Source organism: Hemicordylus capensis, chromosome 10, assembly GCF_027244095.1.
Source record: "Hemicordylus capensis ecotype Gifberg chromosome 10, rHemCap1.1.pri, whole genome shotgun sequence".
NCBI lineage: Eukaryota > Metazoa > Chordata > Lepidosauria > Squamata > Cordylidae > Hemicordylus > Hemicordylus capensis.
In genome coordinates, this window is record NC_069666.1 from 191344 (window position 1) to 207972 (window position 16629).

The following is a 16629-nucleotide window of genomic DNA, read 5'->3' on the forward strand; positions in this document are numbered from 1 at the left end:
CGCCTCCCTGCCGGCCAGGCGGCTCCCCCGGACACGCGTGCTGCTGCGCGCCCTTCCGCACGTGCAGGGGGGCGGGGGGGGCGAGGCGCCGCGGGTCCCTCCTGCGCGGGGAGAAGCTGCTCCCGGGGAAGTTCCCCCGGGGGGGGGCGGAGCCCGGGAGAGCGAGCGGCTGCCTCCCCTCCCCGGGGCGGGGGGCGCGGATTACCTCCTCCTCCCCCCCTCCTCCTCCTCCCTTTGCTCCTCTTCTTCCTCCTCCTCCTCCTCCTCTTCCTCCTCCCGGGCTTCTTCGCTCGCCCTGCTGCCCGGCCCGCTCCGGGCACAGCCTAACCCGGCAGCAGCGGCACCGCAGAGTGGTAGCCAATCGCCGCGTGTTTACCACCGAAGGCCGCCCAATCGGCGCGGGACAGAGGCGGGACACCACGAGGTCAGGCGCTTCTGTTCGGTAGCGCCGCTCCCGCGAGGGAGCGTGGCGGTCCCTGGTGGCCAAGGCGCGAACAGCAGGCGCCGGCCGAACCGCGCCCCCGCCCCGCCTGGGGCTGAAAGAGAAGGATGGGCCGGCGCCCCTGCAGGCTCCTCGGGGCGGCTCCGAAGGACCGCCGGCGCGCGACTGAGCCCTGCCTGGAGGCTCATGTTCTAAGGGGCAGCAACGGGGAACTGCCGGCCTTCCTCGTTCGGCTCCCCCACCCACCAGACTGGAACTTTTCAGCCAAGTGCCAGGCCTGGTCCTACAGCTTGGATGAATAGCTAGCTGGGGGTCGGTGAAGGGACTTGGCTGGACGACCCTCCTCCTCCTCCTCCTCGAGGGTATCGGAGAAAAGCTGCCGAAGTGACACTCTCCCAGAAGGAACAGGTATGTAGTTTGGGGGTGCTCTTAGATCCAGGCCCCACCCTGGTATCTCAGGTGGAGGCTATGGCCATTAGTGCTTTCCGTCAGCATGCATTCCTTGAAGAGAAGGACCTCAGAACAGTGGTGCATCAGCTGGTAACCTCCAGGCTTGACTAAAGCAATGCGCTCTATGTGGGGCTGCCTTTGTATGTAGTCTGGACACTTTAGTTAGTTCAAAATGCAGCAGCCAGATTGGTCTCTGGGGCAACCCGGAGAGGCCATATTATGCCTGTACTTAAACAGCTGCACTGGCTGCCGATACGTTTCCAGGCAAAATCCAAAGTGCTGATTGTTACCTTTAAAGCCCTTCCTGGCTTAGGTCCAGGTTACCTTGAGTGCCTTCTTCTGTATGATCCCCACCGCACACTGAGGTCACCTGGAGAGGTCCGCCTCCAGCTGCCACCAGTGTGTCTGGTGGCAACTTTGGACCTGGCCTTCTCTGTAGCTGCTCCTAGGTTGTGGAAAGCACTCCACACAGAAATTTGTGGTTTAAATTAATGATCAGCTTTTAAGAGAGCCCTTAAAATAAGAGCCCTTATTTGTTTGGTCTGGCCTTCCAGGGTTTTAAAAACTGTTTTAAATTGTTTAAATTGTTCAGATTTTATGTTTTTACATTTGATTTTTGCATGATTATATTTTGTTTTAGTTTGTAAACTGCTCAGAGCCATTGGATTGGGTGGTATAGAAATATAGTAAATAAATAAAAGCTAAATATCTGGAAATGCCAGGGAGGAAACTTCCCATAGTGGCCCCAGAATATTTCACAGTGCTCACATGTCACCCATGCAACTGCAAACCAGAGTGGACCCTGCTTAACAAAGGGGACAATTCATGCTTGCTACCACAAGACCAGCTCTCCTCCCCTGCAAAGGTCTACTAATATTTATATTCCACTTCTCAGCAAAAGTTCTCAAAGCAGTTTACGTAGAAGAATAAAAAGAGAAATAAGTAAGATGGTTCCCTGTCCCCAAAGGACTCCCCATCCAAAAGACGCACAAGGTAGACACCAGCAGCAGCCACTGGAGGGCTGCTGTGCTGGGGCTGGAGAGGGCCAGTTGCTTTCCCTGCTAAATCGAAGAGAACCACCCCTCTAAAGGGGCCTGCTCTGGGCTCAGTCAGCAGGAGGGGCCAGAGTCCTGCAGTTGGCTTGCAGAGGGGAGGTCAGTGGCTCCCTCCAGGCAGGGCTGGGGAAGCCCCTTCTCGGCCCGAAACCTGGAAAGCAGCACAGAGACAGGACTGAGCTAGAGGGGCCTCCAGGGGCTGACTTCATCGCACGCAGCTTTGGGCGTTGCCCACCAGTGTTCCTTCTGACCTGCAGCAGGTATCCTGCCTGCAGCTGGACCTCGGGCCCATTGGGCTGTCCTCCGGTGAAGCGGCCTCATCATTCCCAGGGATCTGTTTGAACCTTTTCTACAGTCGTTGAAGCTCGCACCCATCAAGGCAACCGGGGGCTATAATGAGTCCCTTCGCTGTAGCCCAGGGCTGCTCGACTCTGCCCCCCCACCCCCGCTGCTCTTGGACTACAGCTCCCATAGTCCCCAACCCCAGTGGCCAATAGTCAGGAGCTATGGGAGTTGTAGGCCAAAATCTGCAGAGGGGCCTGCTATAGGCAGTCCCACCCCAGAGCCCCCACCAGGCCCACTGCAGAGGCCGGCCTCCACGGCGCTGTGCCTGCCAAAGAGAGGCGGGCTCCCATGCCCACCAGGGGCTGCCCCAGCCAAACGGATTCCCAGCGGCTTCTTTGCCCTTCCCAGGGGAGACAAACCCGTTGCAGGAGGGACCAAAGGTCATTTGTCCCAAGCGCAAGGCAGCAATCACCTGCTCATCCCTGCCACAGGTAAGCAAAGTCCAGGCACACCTTGGCAGGAAAGGAGGCAAATGAGGAAAGGCGGGTATCTTTAGCAGCCTGGTGTCTGCAGAGGGCCAGGAGAGCACCCTCCACGTCCCAGAAGGGCTGTCAGAGGGGAGAGGGCAAAGGCTTACTCTCCGCTGCCTTAGAGGGCAGGGCCAGCCCTCATGGGCTTGAGTTCCAGGAGAGCAGAGGGCACTGAACACCAGGAGGAGGAGGAGGAGGAGGAGGGACTTCATAATGGTGAGGGGGGCGCAGTTTGATCCTGGGGTGGGAGGGGCTCCCCCGGCTGGAAGTCTGCAAGCAGCGACTGGGCCTGGCGCTGGGGGTGATGCCCTTGGCCTGGCTGTGCTGCTCGGAGCCTCTAAAGGCCCCTCCCACTGGGCGCTTTGCCATCTGGCCAGGTTCCCCACCATGGCCCCTCCTGAGAAGAGGCCTCTGAAAGGAGATGGGGCTTCGGCAGAAGAAGGGCCCCCCCAGGACGGGCTGTGCATCCAGCCACTGCAGCCACAAATGCAGAAGCCCCAGGGCAGGAGAGGAGGCCCGGAGAGCTTGCTGGAGCACAGAAGAGGGGTCAGCAATGGGGGTGGGGTGCTTTGAGGGTCACAGGTTAGACGGGGGTCTCTGCAAGGCCTCCTGCTGGTGGAGAGAAGCAGGCCTTCTTTGGGGCAGGGTGCAGCGCCCCCCCCCCGCCCCCCACTCCAGGTGGCACATGATCCCCTCCCACAGATGTTGCTCCCGCCACTGGCCTGTGCGGTCCCACTTCAGCGTGCCCTGCCTTGTATTCTGCTCAGGGGTGTTGTTTTTATGACTGTATTGTGATTATCAATAGTTCGATTTCTCTACCACCTTCCACAGATGTTCCCCAAGGCAATTTCCAAAGGAAAGTCAGGGCCATCAAGTCACAGGGTGTGGAGCCGGGCTCCCAGCCCCCTTGCCCGCTGACCCCCTGCTCTGGAGCCAGCTGGCCCATCCGCTCCCTCTCGCTCTGCGTCTGCTCCCTGGAAGGCTTCCTCCACTGCAGCCCTGGCGGCCCCAGCAAGGCCCCAGCAGCAAGGCTGCACGTGGGCGGCTGATGGGACTGCAGCAGCCGGCTAGCGGCGCTACTGGGCCCTGGCCCGGCCGGCCTGCTTCTTCTGCTGCTGCTGCTCCTGCTGCTGCTGCTGCTGCTGCAGCCCGGCGCTGGCGCTTCCCCGCTGGCTGGCTGGCTGGCTGGCTCCCATGCACACGCCCAGGGGGACGCCGGGGGCTTCTCTGGGGAAAGCGCGGCCCTAGGAGCAGCTCTTCACGCGGGGCGCCCCGGATCGGCCGCCGCCCCGGGAAGGGAGGGGGCCACCGAGGGACCCTTCCTGGGCCACGCCTCCTTTTTCCACGCCGAGTCCTGCTTTCCCCCCAGGAGGGCGACCCGCCAGCCACCCGTGGCGGCTTCCTCCTCCTCGCTCGCTGGCTGCCACCCTCCCTCCATCCGGCTCCTGCCAGGCACCTGGCGCGTGGGGCGGGCGGCGGCCGCTCCCGCAGGTGTGTCCCCGGCCCGGCCGGACTTTGGCCCCGCGGCGGCGGCTGCTGCTCCTCGGGCCGCTCCAGATTCCCCCGCCGGCGGCGGACAAGGGCAGAGAGGCAGCAGCCGGCGAGGAGGCGAAGGGCGCCCCTCCACGCCTAGCAGCGGGCCGGGTGCCTTCGGCAGTGGGCAGCGTCGGCGGCAGCCCCGGCCGGCGGAGGGGAGCTGTCCGCGGCGCCGGTGCTGAAGGTGGCCTGGCAGGAGGCCAGCGCTCGCCAGCCGACCCGGGCGGGCCAGGCGGGGCTGGGCCGGGCTAGCCGCGTAATCCCCGCGTTGCCCGCCCCTCCCCCGCCCAGCACTTGCCATTCCCTGCGCGTCCCCGCCCGCCTGGCTGTGCGTCCTCCCCGCTGCCTGCCGAGCTCGCCCGCTGCTCGGTCCTCCTTCTCGCCTCGCGTCCTCGCCGCGGCAATACCATGGCCAGCACATTCGCCCGCGCCCTCTCCGCCCGGAGATCTGCCGGCCTCCTGGCCCTGGTGGGCGCAGCCGGCTCGGTGGCTGCGGGGGGCTTCCTCCTCTCCCGGGACCCGGTGGGCGCCGCGGCAGCTAAGCGGCGCCTCTATCCGCCCAGGTATGGTCCCCGGGTGGGGTGGGGTGGGGGTGGGGCAGTGCTCCTAGCACGGCAGTGGGGAGGAAGCAGGGCGCGGAGGGACACCAGCTCCGGGGCGGGCGGGCGGGCGTCCTCCTCGGCAAGGGCATCGCTCTGCGGAGCTGGGCGGCCGGCCGCTGCATTCCGACGCGCTTGGCACCGGGTCCGCCCCGAGCAGCACGATTGTCTCCAGGCTGAAGGGCAGAGGCTGTGGGCGAGCGCGGGCAGGGCGGTAATGGCGGGTCCTAACGCCCCCGCCCCCCGCCCCGTCCTCGCCAGCGTCGCCTGCAGCGAGACCCGGAGAGATGCAGAAGAGCAGATCCGAACCGCCCCCCCCCGCCCCTTTTACGCAGCACTGCCGCACTGAGGCAATGTGGTCCAGAGGCTGAAGACTTGCCACTTCTGGGACTTGCGTTCAGCGCCGGCCTCAGCCCCGCACACGGAAGCGCTCCTGGGCCGTCCTCCCGCCCCTCCTCGGGCCCAGCCGCTGCCCCGCTGCAGCCCTCGCTCCCGGCCAGCTGGGTCCCAGGACTCGCTCCTTCTCGAGGGCTGCCCCGGGTGGCGGAAGGCCTGAGACAGCAGCCGGGGAGGCGCGCCAGGTGGTTACAGGGCAGAGTCCTCAGCCCCCCTCCTTGTGTTAGAGAAAAGGCACTCTGCACGCGCTCAGGGGCCCTCTCCCGTTCGCGCTGCTCTGCCTTGTCCCTGACTTGTCCTCAGAGAAGGAACTCTAGAGCTGATTAAGCTCCAGCTGTCTTGATCTTCCTCTCAAGGAGAACGGATTAGAGGCTCCTCGTGGGGCGGCCCAGCCAGGCCCTCCCTCCCTCCCTCCCTCCCTCCGGATCAGCCTCTTCCCCCTACTTGTCCATCCCAGGAGGTCGCCAGGCAGGACCCCCGGGCTGGGGGAGAGAAAGCCGGCGCTGCAGGCAGCCGGGCCGGAGCACCCGATGGCACCCCTCCCTCCCTCCCTCCCCGAAGGAGGCCAGGGAATCCTGCGGTGCTCCGGGGTAGCAGCAGCCGCAGAGCCGCCGGCTGGCTCCGCTTGTGAGCTGAGCCGCCACCAAGACATTTGCCGCCGGGCCTCCCCGGTTCCAGGCGGTGCGCTCCAGGAAGGAGAGGAGGAGCTCGGGGGCCGGCTTCCCGGGGCATGAAAGGCAGCGGCGGCGGCCAACATGTCGCCGCCACCCCCCCACACACACACACACGGCATCAGGCGGGAAAGCTGCACCTGCTGGACGTCTGTCTGCTTGGCAGGCAAAGGCGGCGGGCCGAACGGAGGCCCAGTGCGTTGCCTGCCTCTCGGTCCCCCCCGCCAGACGCCTGACTAGAGGCCCCCCCCCGCCGCCGCCGCCCCTCCCCGCCCCTGCTGCTCTCCTTGGGAGGTCGGGCAAGGCGCAGAGCGCCCTAAACCGAGAAGGAGGTCAGGCGGCGGCCGCTTGCTAAGCGGATCAAGGCAAAGCGCCTCGCTAAGGCGATCAGCTCCTCCGTCCCCAGCAAGCGGGTCCCTCTGGTGGTGGCTGCGCCCGCCGGGACACTCTCACCTCTCAGTCCCTCCTCCAGCAGCCCCAAAGGGGGCTTGCCGGGGCCCTGCCCTCGGGGGAGAGGAGCCACACCGACCCGCCCTCAGGAGGGTCGGAGGTGCGAGGCGCCCTGCCCCCCCCCCCCGCGGCCGCCTGAGTCTCCTTTTGAGCTAAGCCAAGGGAAGGGCTAAGAGGGAGGGAGGGAGGGGCAGAAGCAAGTTGCCTGGCCTCAAAGCCAGGGGGAGGACAGGCCCCTTCTTGGCTCGAGTCCCCCTAAGCATGGAAGCAGGAGGAGCTGGCAGGGAGGAGACCCCCCAAAGGCCAGCAGCAGCAGCAGCAGCAGCAGAGGCCCTCCAAGCCAGTGAGGCCCATTCCTGGAGGAGGCTCCTCAAGAGCTCTTGGCCAACCAATGCGGGGGGGGGGGGCGGAGGGTGCCAGTGCAACCTGCAACAGCTGTCAGTTCCTGGGAAGCAGCCCTGGGGGGGCGGGAGCCTTCATGGCCAGCTGGTGGGCTTGCTGGAGACATCTGGCTGCCACTACAGGAAGCAGGAGGGGGCACTAGACCATGGCGATACCTGACACTGTCTATATTCTTATTAGCCAGGATCCTCCTTAGGATAAAGCTCCTCGCCAAAGGCTCTTGAGTCCACAGAGCAGCCATGGGATGAGCGGACAGGTTCATGTGTAGATGGGTCACTGGTGGAAGGACAGGAAACAGAGGGGAGGAATCAATGGAGGGTTTTCACAATGGAGGGAAGTAAGAAATGGGGGCCCCCAGGGACTGGTCATGGGACCAGTGCCCTTTAACGTGTCCATACATGATCTAGAACTTGGGGTAAGCAGCTCATTGGCTGCTTTGAAATCAAATTGGTCTACCTAGTGAAATCCAAAATGGATTGTGTTGTGAGGAGCTCCAAAAGGATCTCTCCAAACTGGGGGAGTGGGCGACAAAATGGCAAATGTGATTTAATGTAAGCAAGCACAAAGTGATGCATATGGGGCAAAAAACAAACACAACATCAGAACAAAACAGCAAGTTCACCAACGTTGAAGGGAGTCTGAGCTGGCAATGACTGACCAGGAGAGAGATCTTGAGGTCAAGGCTGACCTCACTGGAAGTGTGGCCTTGTGCAGCAGCAGCTGAGAAAAAGGCCAATTCCATGCTAGGGATCATTAGGAAGGGGGCTGAAAATAAAATGCTAGTATTATAATGCCCTTATACAAAACGATTGTGTGGCCACACCTGGAGTATTGCATACAGTTTTGGTTACTGTATCTTAAGAAGGACACTGTAGAACTGGGAAAGGTGCAGAAGAGGGCCCTGGGCAACTGAGATGATCAGGGGCCTGGAGCCTAGCCTAGGCTACAGCATCTGGGGCTCTTTACTTTGGAAAAGAGGCAACTACAGGGAGACATGATCAAGGTGTATAAAATCATGCATGGAGCAGAGAGAGTGGACAGAGGAGAATTTTTCTCCCTCTCTTACAACACTAGAACCAGGGGGCATCCCGTGAAACTGAAGGTCAGGAAATGTAGGACCAACAAAAGGAAGTACTTTTTCACACAGCACATAATTAATCAATGGAATTCTCTGCCACAGGATGTGGTGATGGCCATTAGCTTGGATGGCTTTAAATGGAGCTTAGACAAATTCATGGAGGACAGGTCTATCAATGGCTGCTAGTCTGGTGGCTATAGGCGCCCTCCTACCTCAAAGGCAAGATGCCTCTGAATACCAGTTGCAGGGGAGTAACAGCAGGAGAGAAGGTATCCCCTCGCCTCTCGGCTGTGAGCTTCACAGAGGCATCCAGTGGGCCACTGTGTGAAAAAGGATGCTGGCCTAGATAGGCCTTGGGCTTGATCCAGCAAGGCTGTTCTTATGGTCTTATGAATCAAACCTCCATAACCATGTGCAGTCTACCCCTGAGCGTGTCTTGCTAGGATGTACTATTGTCTTCACACCTTGACTGTGATCTCCTCCACAGAGCCCTCAAGATGGCTAACCTGGGAAACAGCCAGGTCTTCTTACAGGTCAGCAAAAGCTGCCTGCTTAGTTGTAGTATATGTGGCATAATCTTAGGGAAGATAGTACCTCTGGGCACATGCAGAGTGCATTACCTTGAGAAGCAGGGACATGAGAGCTGCCATGGAATTTCACCTCAAGTAACATTTATAACAAAGTTGGGAATTCCTCTCTGATGAAATATCTGTGAGGAGAGACCAAAAGCACCTGGGTTGAAACGGCCTCGGTTTCCATTTGGGCTTCAAGTAAAAACCCACAGACTGGGCAGCATCCACACTAGTTCGTCATGACTAAATAGCACTGCCCACATCTTGTTCACACCCCTCCGTCCCTCCCTCCCTCCCTCCCTCCCTCCCTCCCTCCCTCCGCAGCGCCGAGTACCCGGATCTGCGCAAACACAACAACTGCATGGCCAGCAACCTGACCCCGGCCATCTATGCCCGGCTCAGTGACAGAGCCACGCCCAATGGCTGGACCCTGGACCAGTGCATCCAGACCGGGGTGGACAACCCCGGGCACCCCTTCATCAAGACGGTGGGCATGGTGGCAGGTGACGAGGAGTCCTATGAGGTGAGTGCTGGGGCTGCCCCCCCGGTCCCCCCGCCCCACCAGCCAGACCCCTCACCACACCCCCCCCCCACTTCTGTGGCTCCAGGTCTTTGCTGAGGTGTTCGACCCGGTGATCGAGGAGCGGCACAACGGCTACAACCCCCACACCATGAAGCACCCCACAGACCTGGAAGCCAGTAAGGTGTGCGGGGAGGGGGGCAGAGGGGATCTGAAGTAACCGGAGGGAGGGGGGTCCTGCCAGGACTAGGAGCCCCCTGCCCCCCAAGGGCCCTTCCCAGCCCCACCAGGGAACACTCAGCGTCTGCCTCAGCACTTGGGAAAGAAGGCGGGGGCTCCCTGGACCACTGGTGGGGGGGGGACTGCTGACCCCTGCCAGGAGTGGCCTGGACCCCACAGCTGACAGCAGGGAAAGAGTCTGGATTCGCGTCAGTTGTGGGGCCATCCATTTGCGGACTTCAGGCTCCCCCGACAGCTCCCAGGGCAAGTGTCGCCCCTGCAGTCGCCTGGCTGTGCTGAGCCACCCACCCACCCCCATGGCCAGCCGTGGGCCCCGCACGGCCTCCCCCAGGGCATGGCAAGCAGGGCGACCTCCCAGGGCCCCTCTCTTTTAACCCCCATTGGAATTAACGGGAAGCCCCCCCCCCACTGGCGGGTTTGCCCCGCCCCGCCCCCCGCCAGGGCTCTCGAAGGACGGCCCTGGCCTCGCCCCTGCCGGGTCAGGGCCCTGGCACCCACTCGCCCCGCGGGGGCCTCTGCTGCTGCTGCTGCTGCTCCCCAGATCAAGGCCGGCCACTTCGACGAGCGCTACGTGCTGTCCTCGCGGGTGCGGACTGGCCGCAGCATCCGCGGCCTCAGCTTGCCCCCGGCTTGCACCCGGGCCGAGCGGCGGGAGGTGGAGAAGGTCGCCGCCGAAGCCCTGAGCGGCCTGACCGGAGACCTGGCCGGGAGGTATTACCGCCTCAGCGAGATGACCGAGAAGGAGCAGCAGCAGCTCATCGACGTGAGTGGCTCCTGGGGGCGGGCGGAGTCCGTGGGGCGGCAGCGGCAGCGGGAGCGGGAGCAGAGCGGGCAGCTCCGCTGAGAGAGGCGGCCCTGAGCGGGGCGGGAGGCAAGGGCAGCCTGTGCGCCGCCCCCCCGCCCGGCCCCGGGGCTGCCTCCCGCTCCCCCGCGGCTGGCCTCCCTCCTCCCGCCTGCTTCGCCCAAGCCCGGGCCTGAGCTGCCGCGCTGCCCCTTCTCCTCCAGGACCACTTCCTCTTCGACAAGCCCGTCTCCCCGTTGCTGACCGCGGCAGGCATGGCGCGCGACTGGCCCGATGCCCGCGGCATCTGGTAGGCCGGCCTTCCTTCCTCCCTCCCTCCCTCCCGCGGCTTTCGGGAGTTGGGGCTGGGCTGGGTCGAGAGCGCGAGGGAGGCGGCGGCGGCGGCTGCTCGCGGAGCCCAGAGGCGCCGACTTCGCAGCGGGAGCGGCAGGCGAGCGGCCGGCCCTCTCCGCCCCCGGCAGCATCCCTCCAGCCCGGGCTGCCGACGTTTGCGAGGGTGGTGAGCCCTGGGCGGATGTCCGCCTGCTGCCTCCTGGGTTGCCCGATGTCAACGACCCGGAGGACTTGGCTGGAAAGCGGCATAGCCGTCCTTGGGGGAGTCCGGGCGGCGGCGGCAGGTGTCCTCTAGGGGCTCTCAGCAGCCGGGTCGCCACGGGAGTCCCTGGCTGCTGCTGCTGCTGCTGCTGCTGCTGCCGCCCCAGGCTGGCGGGGCGGGGCGAGGCAAGCCCAGCAAGGCGCGGGAGGGGTCGGGGTCTGCCTCTGCCCTGTTCGCTGCTGGCCGGGCTGCCTGCTTGTTGTGGGGCTCTCGGTGGGAACCGCCTTGAATCCGCCCCGGGGTGTGTGTGTGTAGAAGGCGGGGAGGCAGAAAGCAGCCAACCGCCCCCAGGCCCAGCTGCTCCGGAGCTCCGCGTGCCCGGGGGTGGGGTGGGCCCCCCTGCCGCCCCTGAGCTGCTGTGGATCCCTCCACTCAGGCACAACAATGAGAAGACCTTCCTGGTCTGGGTCAACGAGGAGGACCACACCCGCGTCATCTCCATGGAGAAGGGGGGCAACATGAAGCGTGTCTTCGAGAGGTTCTGCCGGGGCCTGAAGGAGGTGAGCTCCTGCTCCCCCCTCTCTCCGGGCGGGGCGGGGGACAGCCACGGAGGAGCCCAGCAAGGAAGCCCTCCCTGGTGATGACCGGCCCTTCCTCCTCCTCCTCCTCCTCCTCCTCCTCCTCCTCCTCCTCCTCCTCCAGGTGGAGCGTTTGATCCAGGAGAAGGGCTGGGAGTTCATGTGGAATGAGAGGCTGGGCTACATCCTGACCTGCCCCTCCAACCTGGGCACGGGCTTGCGTGCTGGGGTGCACATCAAGCTGCCCCTACTGAGCAAGGTAAGAGGCCGAGCAGGGGCCCTCCCTGGGCTGTGAGGGGCCCCTGCCTTCCTTGCCCAGAGGACACCCCTCAGCCCCACACGCAGCCTCCCGTTTCTCCTCTGCTTTTGCAGGACAGCCGCTTCTCTAAGATCCTAGAGAACCTGAGGCTGCAGAAACGGGGCACAGGTGGGGTGGACACAGCCGCCACGGGGAGCACCTTTGACATCTCCAACCTGGACCGCCTGGGCAAATCGGAGGTACCCCTGGGGAGCCAGCACTGCTGGTGCAAGTGGCGGGGCGGGCCGGAGAGTACCGCTCCTAGGGATGCGGGGGGGGGGGGGGCGTGAAGCGGGCCGCCCCGGTAAGGGGCGAGGCTGGAGGGAGCCCGCAGGACCGGCCCCAGCCCCACAGACCCTCCGCCAGCCCTTGCTCGCCCTCCTCTCCCGGGCAGGTGGAGCTGGTGCAGCTGGTGATTGACGGCGTGAACTACCTGATCGACTGCGAGCGGCGCCTGGAGCGTGGCCAGGACATCCGCATCCCGTCGCCTGTGCCGCAGTTCCGCAGCTGAGCCTAGTGCCTGGAGACCAGGCTCTGCAGGCCCCTCCTGCATGTGTAACCCGGGGCGGCCTTGCAGCTCGTGAGGCTCTGCGCCCCTCCCATAAACCTCCAGCGGCTGTGATGAGACCCTTCTTCTGTCTCTGGCTCTTTTGTCCGGGCGGGGGGGGGGCGGGAGGAGGGGGGCCGGGCCAGCCACTCCAGAGTGCCCAGGACCTGGGGGTGGGACACCCCAGACACAAGACACAGTCAGAGCCAGGGCTGGGGCAGGCCAAGGGGCAGCTTTAGTGCATGGCCAGACGCCCCTCCAGGCAGAGCAGAGGGCAGGCAGGCAGGCAGGCAGGCAGGCAGGAAGCAGCAGCAGCAGCAGCAGGAGGCGCTCAGCCTGGTTCCTGCCTGGGGAGGCAGAGGGAGGTCAGGACAAGCCTTCTCCCCAGACCGTGGGGTGGGGCAGCAAGGAGGGGGAGCTGGCCCCCACATACCCCTGTAGTCCTGGGAGATCGCCCCCTCACGCCTTTGCTGGCGGCTGAGCCCTCTCAGCGGAGGAGCTGGGTGGGGCTGAAGACCACCTGCAGTGGGGAGACGGGAGAGGGCAGGGCGCCCTCCCTGGGTGGGCCTCCAGCAGCCTGCCTGCCTGCCTGCCTGCAGCTCCGCCCAGCCCCACCAGCCTCCTCCCGCTGCCCTTCTTGGGCCCAGCAGCACCACCCACAGCGGGGCAGCTTTGAATGGCCCGGAAGACACTCGCGGCAAACTTGGGCCGCGCAGGGATCAGGGCCACAGCCTGTGGGGTCAAAGCCCGAAGCTGCTCGGGGTTGAGGGAGGAGAGGATGATGTCCGGGAGGCCTGCGGGGGAGAGGCCGGCGCCTTCCTGGGCCTGCCCCTCATGCCCTGCCTGCCACCCCAGCTGCCAGGGAAGCTCCACCAGGCTGCTTCCAGGAGCAGGCCCCGAAGGAGGGCTGGCTGCAGGCAGGATGCCTCCCCCCTCGGTCCAGCGGCTGCCTGCCTCCCTCCCCCCACCCAGCCCCAGAGGTCTGGCAGCCACAAGAAGAGTTGCCTGCGGAGAGTCTCCAGCTCGGCCCCCTTCTCTGGGGATGGCTGCCCCAGCCCCACAGACGCACACATGGACAGGCGGCCCCCCAGCCTGCCAGCCACCCCTCACCTGTGCACTTGCGCCTCTGGGCTCCCGGGCTCCTGTCCTCCAAGGCAGCTGTGGGCCAGGTGGTGCCCCAGGCCAGGGCCAGCACAGGCCGTCTCCCAAGCCCTGGGTCTGGAGGGGGGCACACAGACCTTCCCTTGGCCTCGGGGAGCAGCCAAGGGGGCAGCACAGCAGCATCAGTGTGGCAGTGCTGGTCCAGCCCCACGGAGGAGGCTCAGTTGCTTGAGCTTGTGGGGTCCCCAAGAGGGCCAAGCTGCCTTCCGGAGGGGAGACGCTAGGGGGACCAGCTGGACAGAAAGGGTCGCTGGGGGGCATTGCGGACCAGAGACACTGGAGATGGGGAAACACCCCCCCGCCACCCACAGCAGTACCCTCCCAGAGGCATGGGAAGGGGGTGCCCCAGGAGCCCCCCCCCATCCCAGCCGCCCAACCAACCTGCAGGAAGAGGCAAAGCGGCAGCTGGGGGGAGGGGCTGGGCGGCCCGCAGGAGCTCCGGGGCCAGGAGGGGACGTCCCCCCCCCGCAGCTGTGGGGCCTGCAGCAGGTGCCGAAGGAGGGCCCGCTTCTGTGCCCGCTGCATCTCTGCTCGGCGGCTGCTGCTGCTGGCCAGGCTGGGGGTGGGGGGCCCAGTCAGCAAAGCCCGCTCCTCTCCAGGGCAGCAGCAGCTCTTCCTCATGAGCCGGGGTGTGTGTGTGTGTGTGTGGAGGCAGGAAAGGAGGCCACGGCCTCGGCTTCCTGGCAGCTGCTTGGGCTGCTCTTCTCCCTCTCTGACGCAGCTTGCAGGCTGGCCATTCACCAGGTAGAGCTGCATGGTCAATGGCCCAACTCGACTTGACAGATGGCCAGCCTGCAGGCAGAGAGAGGAACAGCCGGAGCTTCCAGGAAGCAGCAGAGGCAGCTGCACCTCCTTTGCCCCCCCCCGCCCCGCCGGCTTGTGAGGAGGAGCTGCTCCTGCCCCAAGGAGAACAAATGCAGGCATTGCAATCTGGGAGCAGGGACGGGGAGCCCCCCCAACACACATGTCCTCCGGCAGGAGACCACAACAAGGACCTGCTGGGAAGTGCATAAGCAGGGTGATCGGGTGTGGGGCAGACCCTCCTCTCTCCCCTTTGCCCCAGATGTGTGGGGCTGGCTGAATGTGGCTGCCCAGGCTCCCAAGCCATCTTTCTTGTCTTGTCTGTCCCACAGCTGCCGAACCAGGTGTCGGAAATGGCTTGGAGGGCTGGGCCCCATCTCTGGCCAAAGCTCAGAGGGGCTGGATTATTGGGCAGGGATAGGGGGCAGGGGGGCCCTTGTGGAGGCCCGTCCTGCCACTCACTCACACGCTCCTGTTGGCCAGCAGGGCCGGTGGCCAAGCGCAGGATCTCCGGCACGGCCATGAAGGGCACCAGGTGGGAGAGGGGGGGCCAGAGTGGGGCAGGGGGGGCATCAGCGGGGGCAGCTGGCCCAGGAGCTGCACAGCCAGCGATGCCAGGGCTGCCTTATCCCAAGGTGGCGCCCACAGAAGGAGAAGGAGGGGGCAGCGAGCCTGGCCCCTCCTGAAGGAGCCCAGACCAGCCCCCCAGCAAGCCTGGCCAGGCCCCGGACCGCCCCTCGCAGCACCGAGGGCCTGCCTGAGCAGCCGGGAGCTCCTGGGGCAGTGACAGGAAGCCAGACACCCCTCCGAAGAGGCCTGCAGGGTCCAAGGAGGAACCGGGGCCCCCGAGAAAAGCAGCCACGGGGAGGGCAGGAGGGCAGAGCGAGGAGCCTGCTGCGAGAGGCACACACATGCAACCACCCCACACCTTCAGGTGGGGCCAGGAGTGGTGCAGCAGGGCCAGGTCCTTCTGGAGGGCCTCCGTCTCCGCTGACTGGAGCAGCCGCTGGGCAGGCTTTGGACATATCTGCAGCAGGTATTCCTGGATAGGGGGCTGATGGCACAAAGGTGGGGCCAGCCCCCTTCACAGCTCCCAGGAGAGTCACACAGACAACCACAGTGGGGCGGAACCAGCAGGGAGGGGGAGAGAGCAGCAGAGTCAGAGGGCGCCTTTGCCTAACCCTAACCCTAACCCTAACCCCAGGGTTGGGGCAGGGGAGCGGTGGGGGGGCTACCTGCACAAAGAGCTCTAGGGCTGGGGCATTCCCTTCCCTCTGCAGCCGATCCCAGAGAGGAGGCTGTGGAGAGAGCCGTGCTGAGGGGAGCCGGGGCCAAGGCGGACGACCCCCATCCCCACCACCGAGGCTGCTCCACACGGGGGTGGGGGCGCAGGAGGCCAGGCGCTCCATGCAGGAGGAGGCTCCCGAGCACATGCCTGGCAGCAGGCAGCCCCCCCCCACTCCTTGTGGCTGTGGGTCTTGCACCCGCCCCTGCCCCACATGGCCTCAAGTGGCGGGCAGGGGCCCCCACTCACACTGAAGCAGCTCAGCAGGTCTTCCTTGGCAGCCACGACCACCTCCTCCTCCTCCTCCTCTCCTCCTCCTCCTCCTCCTCCTCCTCTCCCAGGAACTGGCTGACCTGCTGCAGGATGTGCAGGGAGAAGTGGGCGTGGAAGGAGCCCCCCACGGAGGAGCTGCTGTTGCCCAGGAGAGCAGGAGGGCCTGCCCCAGCTGCTGCCGGGCTCCCTCCCCCACTGCCTGGAGGGCTGGCACGCCAGGAGGACATCCAGCAGGTGCAGCAGGTAGCCAGCACTGAGCTCCCAGCCAGCTGCAAGAGCAAGCCCCTCGGCAGGGCAGCAGGGGGGTCTCGGCGGGGCCCACCGGGGAGGGAGGCAAGGGCCCCGCTGGCAGCCACCCCAGGGCACAGCTCCTCTCCCGGACGGACGGCAGCCCCGGCCAGGCAGTGAACAGCCACCCAGGGGTGGGCCGGCTGCAGGAGGGAGCTGTTGCTGCAGACCAGCTCCTGGAAGCTGTCCACCACGTGGGCCTTCCGCACTGGGCCCGGCGGCTGGCGTTGGGCAGGGCCTGCGGGCTCCAAGCCCTGGCATCACAGGCCCCCTCGCTGCCCTGGCAGAGGGAGGGAGGGAGGGAGGAGCTGCCCTGCCCCTGCCCCTGCCGCTGGGGGCTGCTGAGGCAGAGGAGAGGCAGCCAGGCCTGGGGGGGGGGCTGCCGGGAGCCCTTGCAGGCTGCCCCTGCTGCAGAGCTTGGGTGCCCGGAGGGGCTGGTGGGCCTCCAGCAGGCAGCTCCAGAAGTCCTCAGCGCCTCCCGCCAGCCCCCCGGCAGCCCCCCGCCAGCTCCTGCTGGGTGGCCACACACGCTGCTGGACTGCTGGGGGAAGTACTGGAGTCCCCGGAGGAGGAGAGGGACCTCCAGGCAGGGTCTGAGAGCACAAGGCCTCCGGGGCTGGGGCCAGGCGGCTGGGCTCCCGGGAAGCGCTGGAGAGGTTGCAGTGCGGGAGACGGCGGAGTTGGAGATGCCCTGCACACGGGCCGGGCGGGGGGGTGGGCCTCCAGGGCCTGGGCCAGGGGCGGTGCCTCCTCCAGAAGAGCCCAGCCCCACCCCAGGCCCCCTGGAAGGCCGGCTCCGCCCTGGGGAGGGGGCGGCTCACCCGGCAAGCGGCAG

The 16629-nt window shown here is 65.4% G+C and overlaps 1 protein-coding gene across 2 annotated transcripts; it reads left to right on the plus strand.

Moving 5' to 3' along the window:
- The first annotated feature begins 705 nt into the window (after positions 1-705).
- On the plus strand, positions 706-12071 carry CKMT1A (creatine kinase, mitochondrial 1A). Of its 2 annotated transcripts, none has more exons than XM_053272466.1 (9): positions 706-850; positions 8791-8989; positions 9075-9170; positions 9768-9989; positions 10232-10317; positions 11000-11123; positions 11266-11400; positions 11514-11639; positions 11834-12071. In XM_053272466.1, the coding sequence occupies exons 2-9, from the start codon at positions 8828-8830 to the stop codon at positions 11948-11950; spliced, it is 1068 nt and encodes a 355-aa protein (XP_053128441.1). In that variant the 5' UTR covers positions 706-850; positions 8791-8827; the 3' UTR covers positions 11951-12071. The 2 variants fall into 2 exon arrangements, with proteins under 2 accessions (XP_053128441.1, XP_053128440.1); XM_053272465.1 differs by lacking the exon at positions 706-850 and adding an exon at positions 4568-4861.
- The last annotated feature ends 4558 nt before the right edge of the window (positions 12072-16629 follow it).

Coding starts and splice junctions, on each gene's coding strand:
- CKMT1A (XM_053272465.1), top strand. CDS start 4,707: ATGGCCAGCACATTCGCCCGCGCCCTCTCCGCCCGGAGATCTGCCGGC. Junction 4,862..8,790: donor CGGCGCCTCTATCCGCCCAG/GTATGGTCCCCG, acceptor CTCCCTCCGCAG/CGCCGAGTACCCGGATCTGC. Junction 9,171..9,767: donor CAGACCTGGAAGCCAGTAAG/GTGTGCGGGGAG, acceptor GCTGCTCCCCAG/ATCAAGGCCGGCCACTTCGA.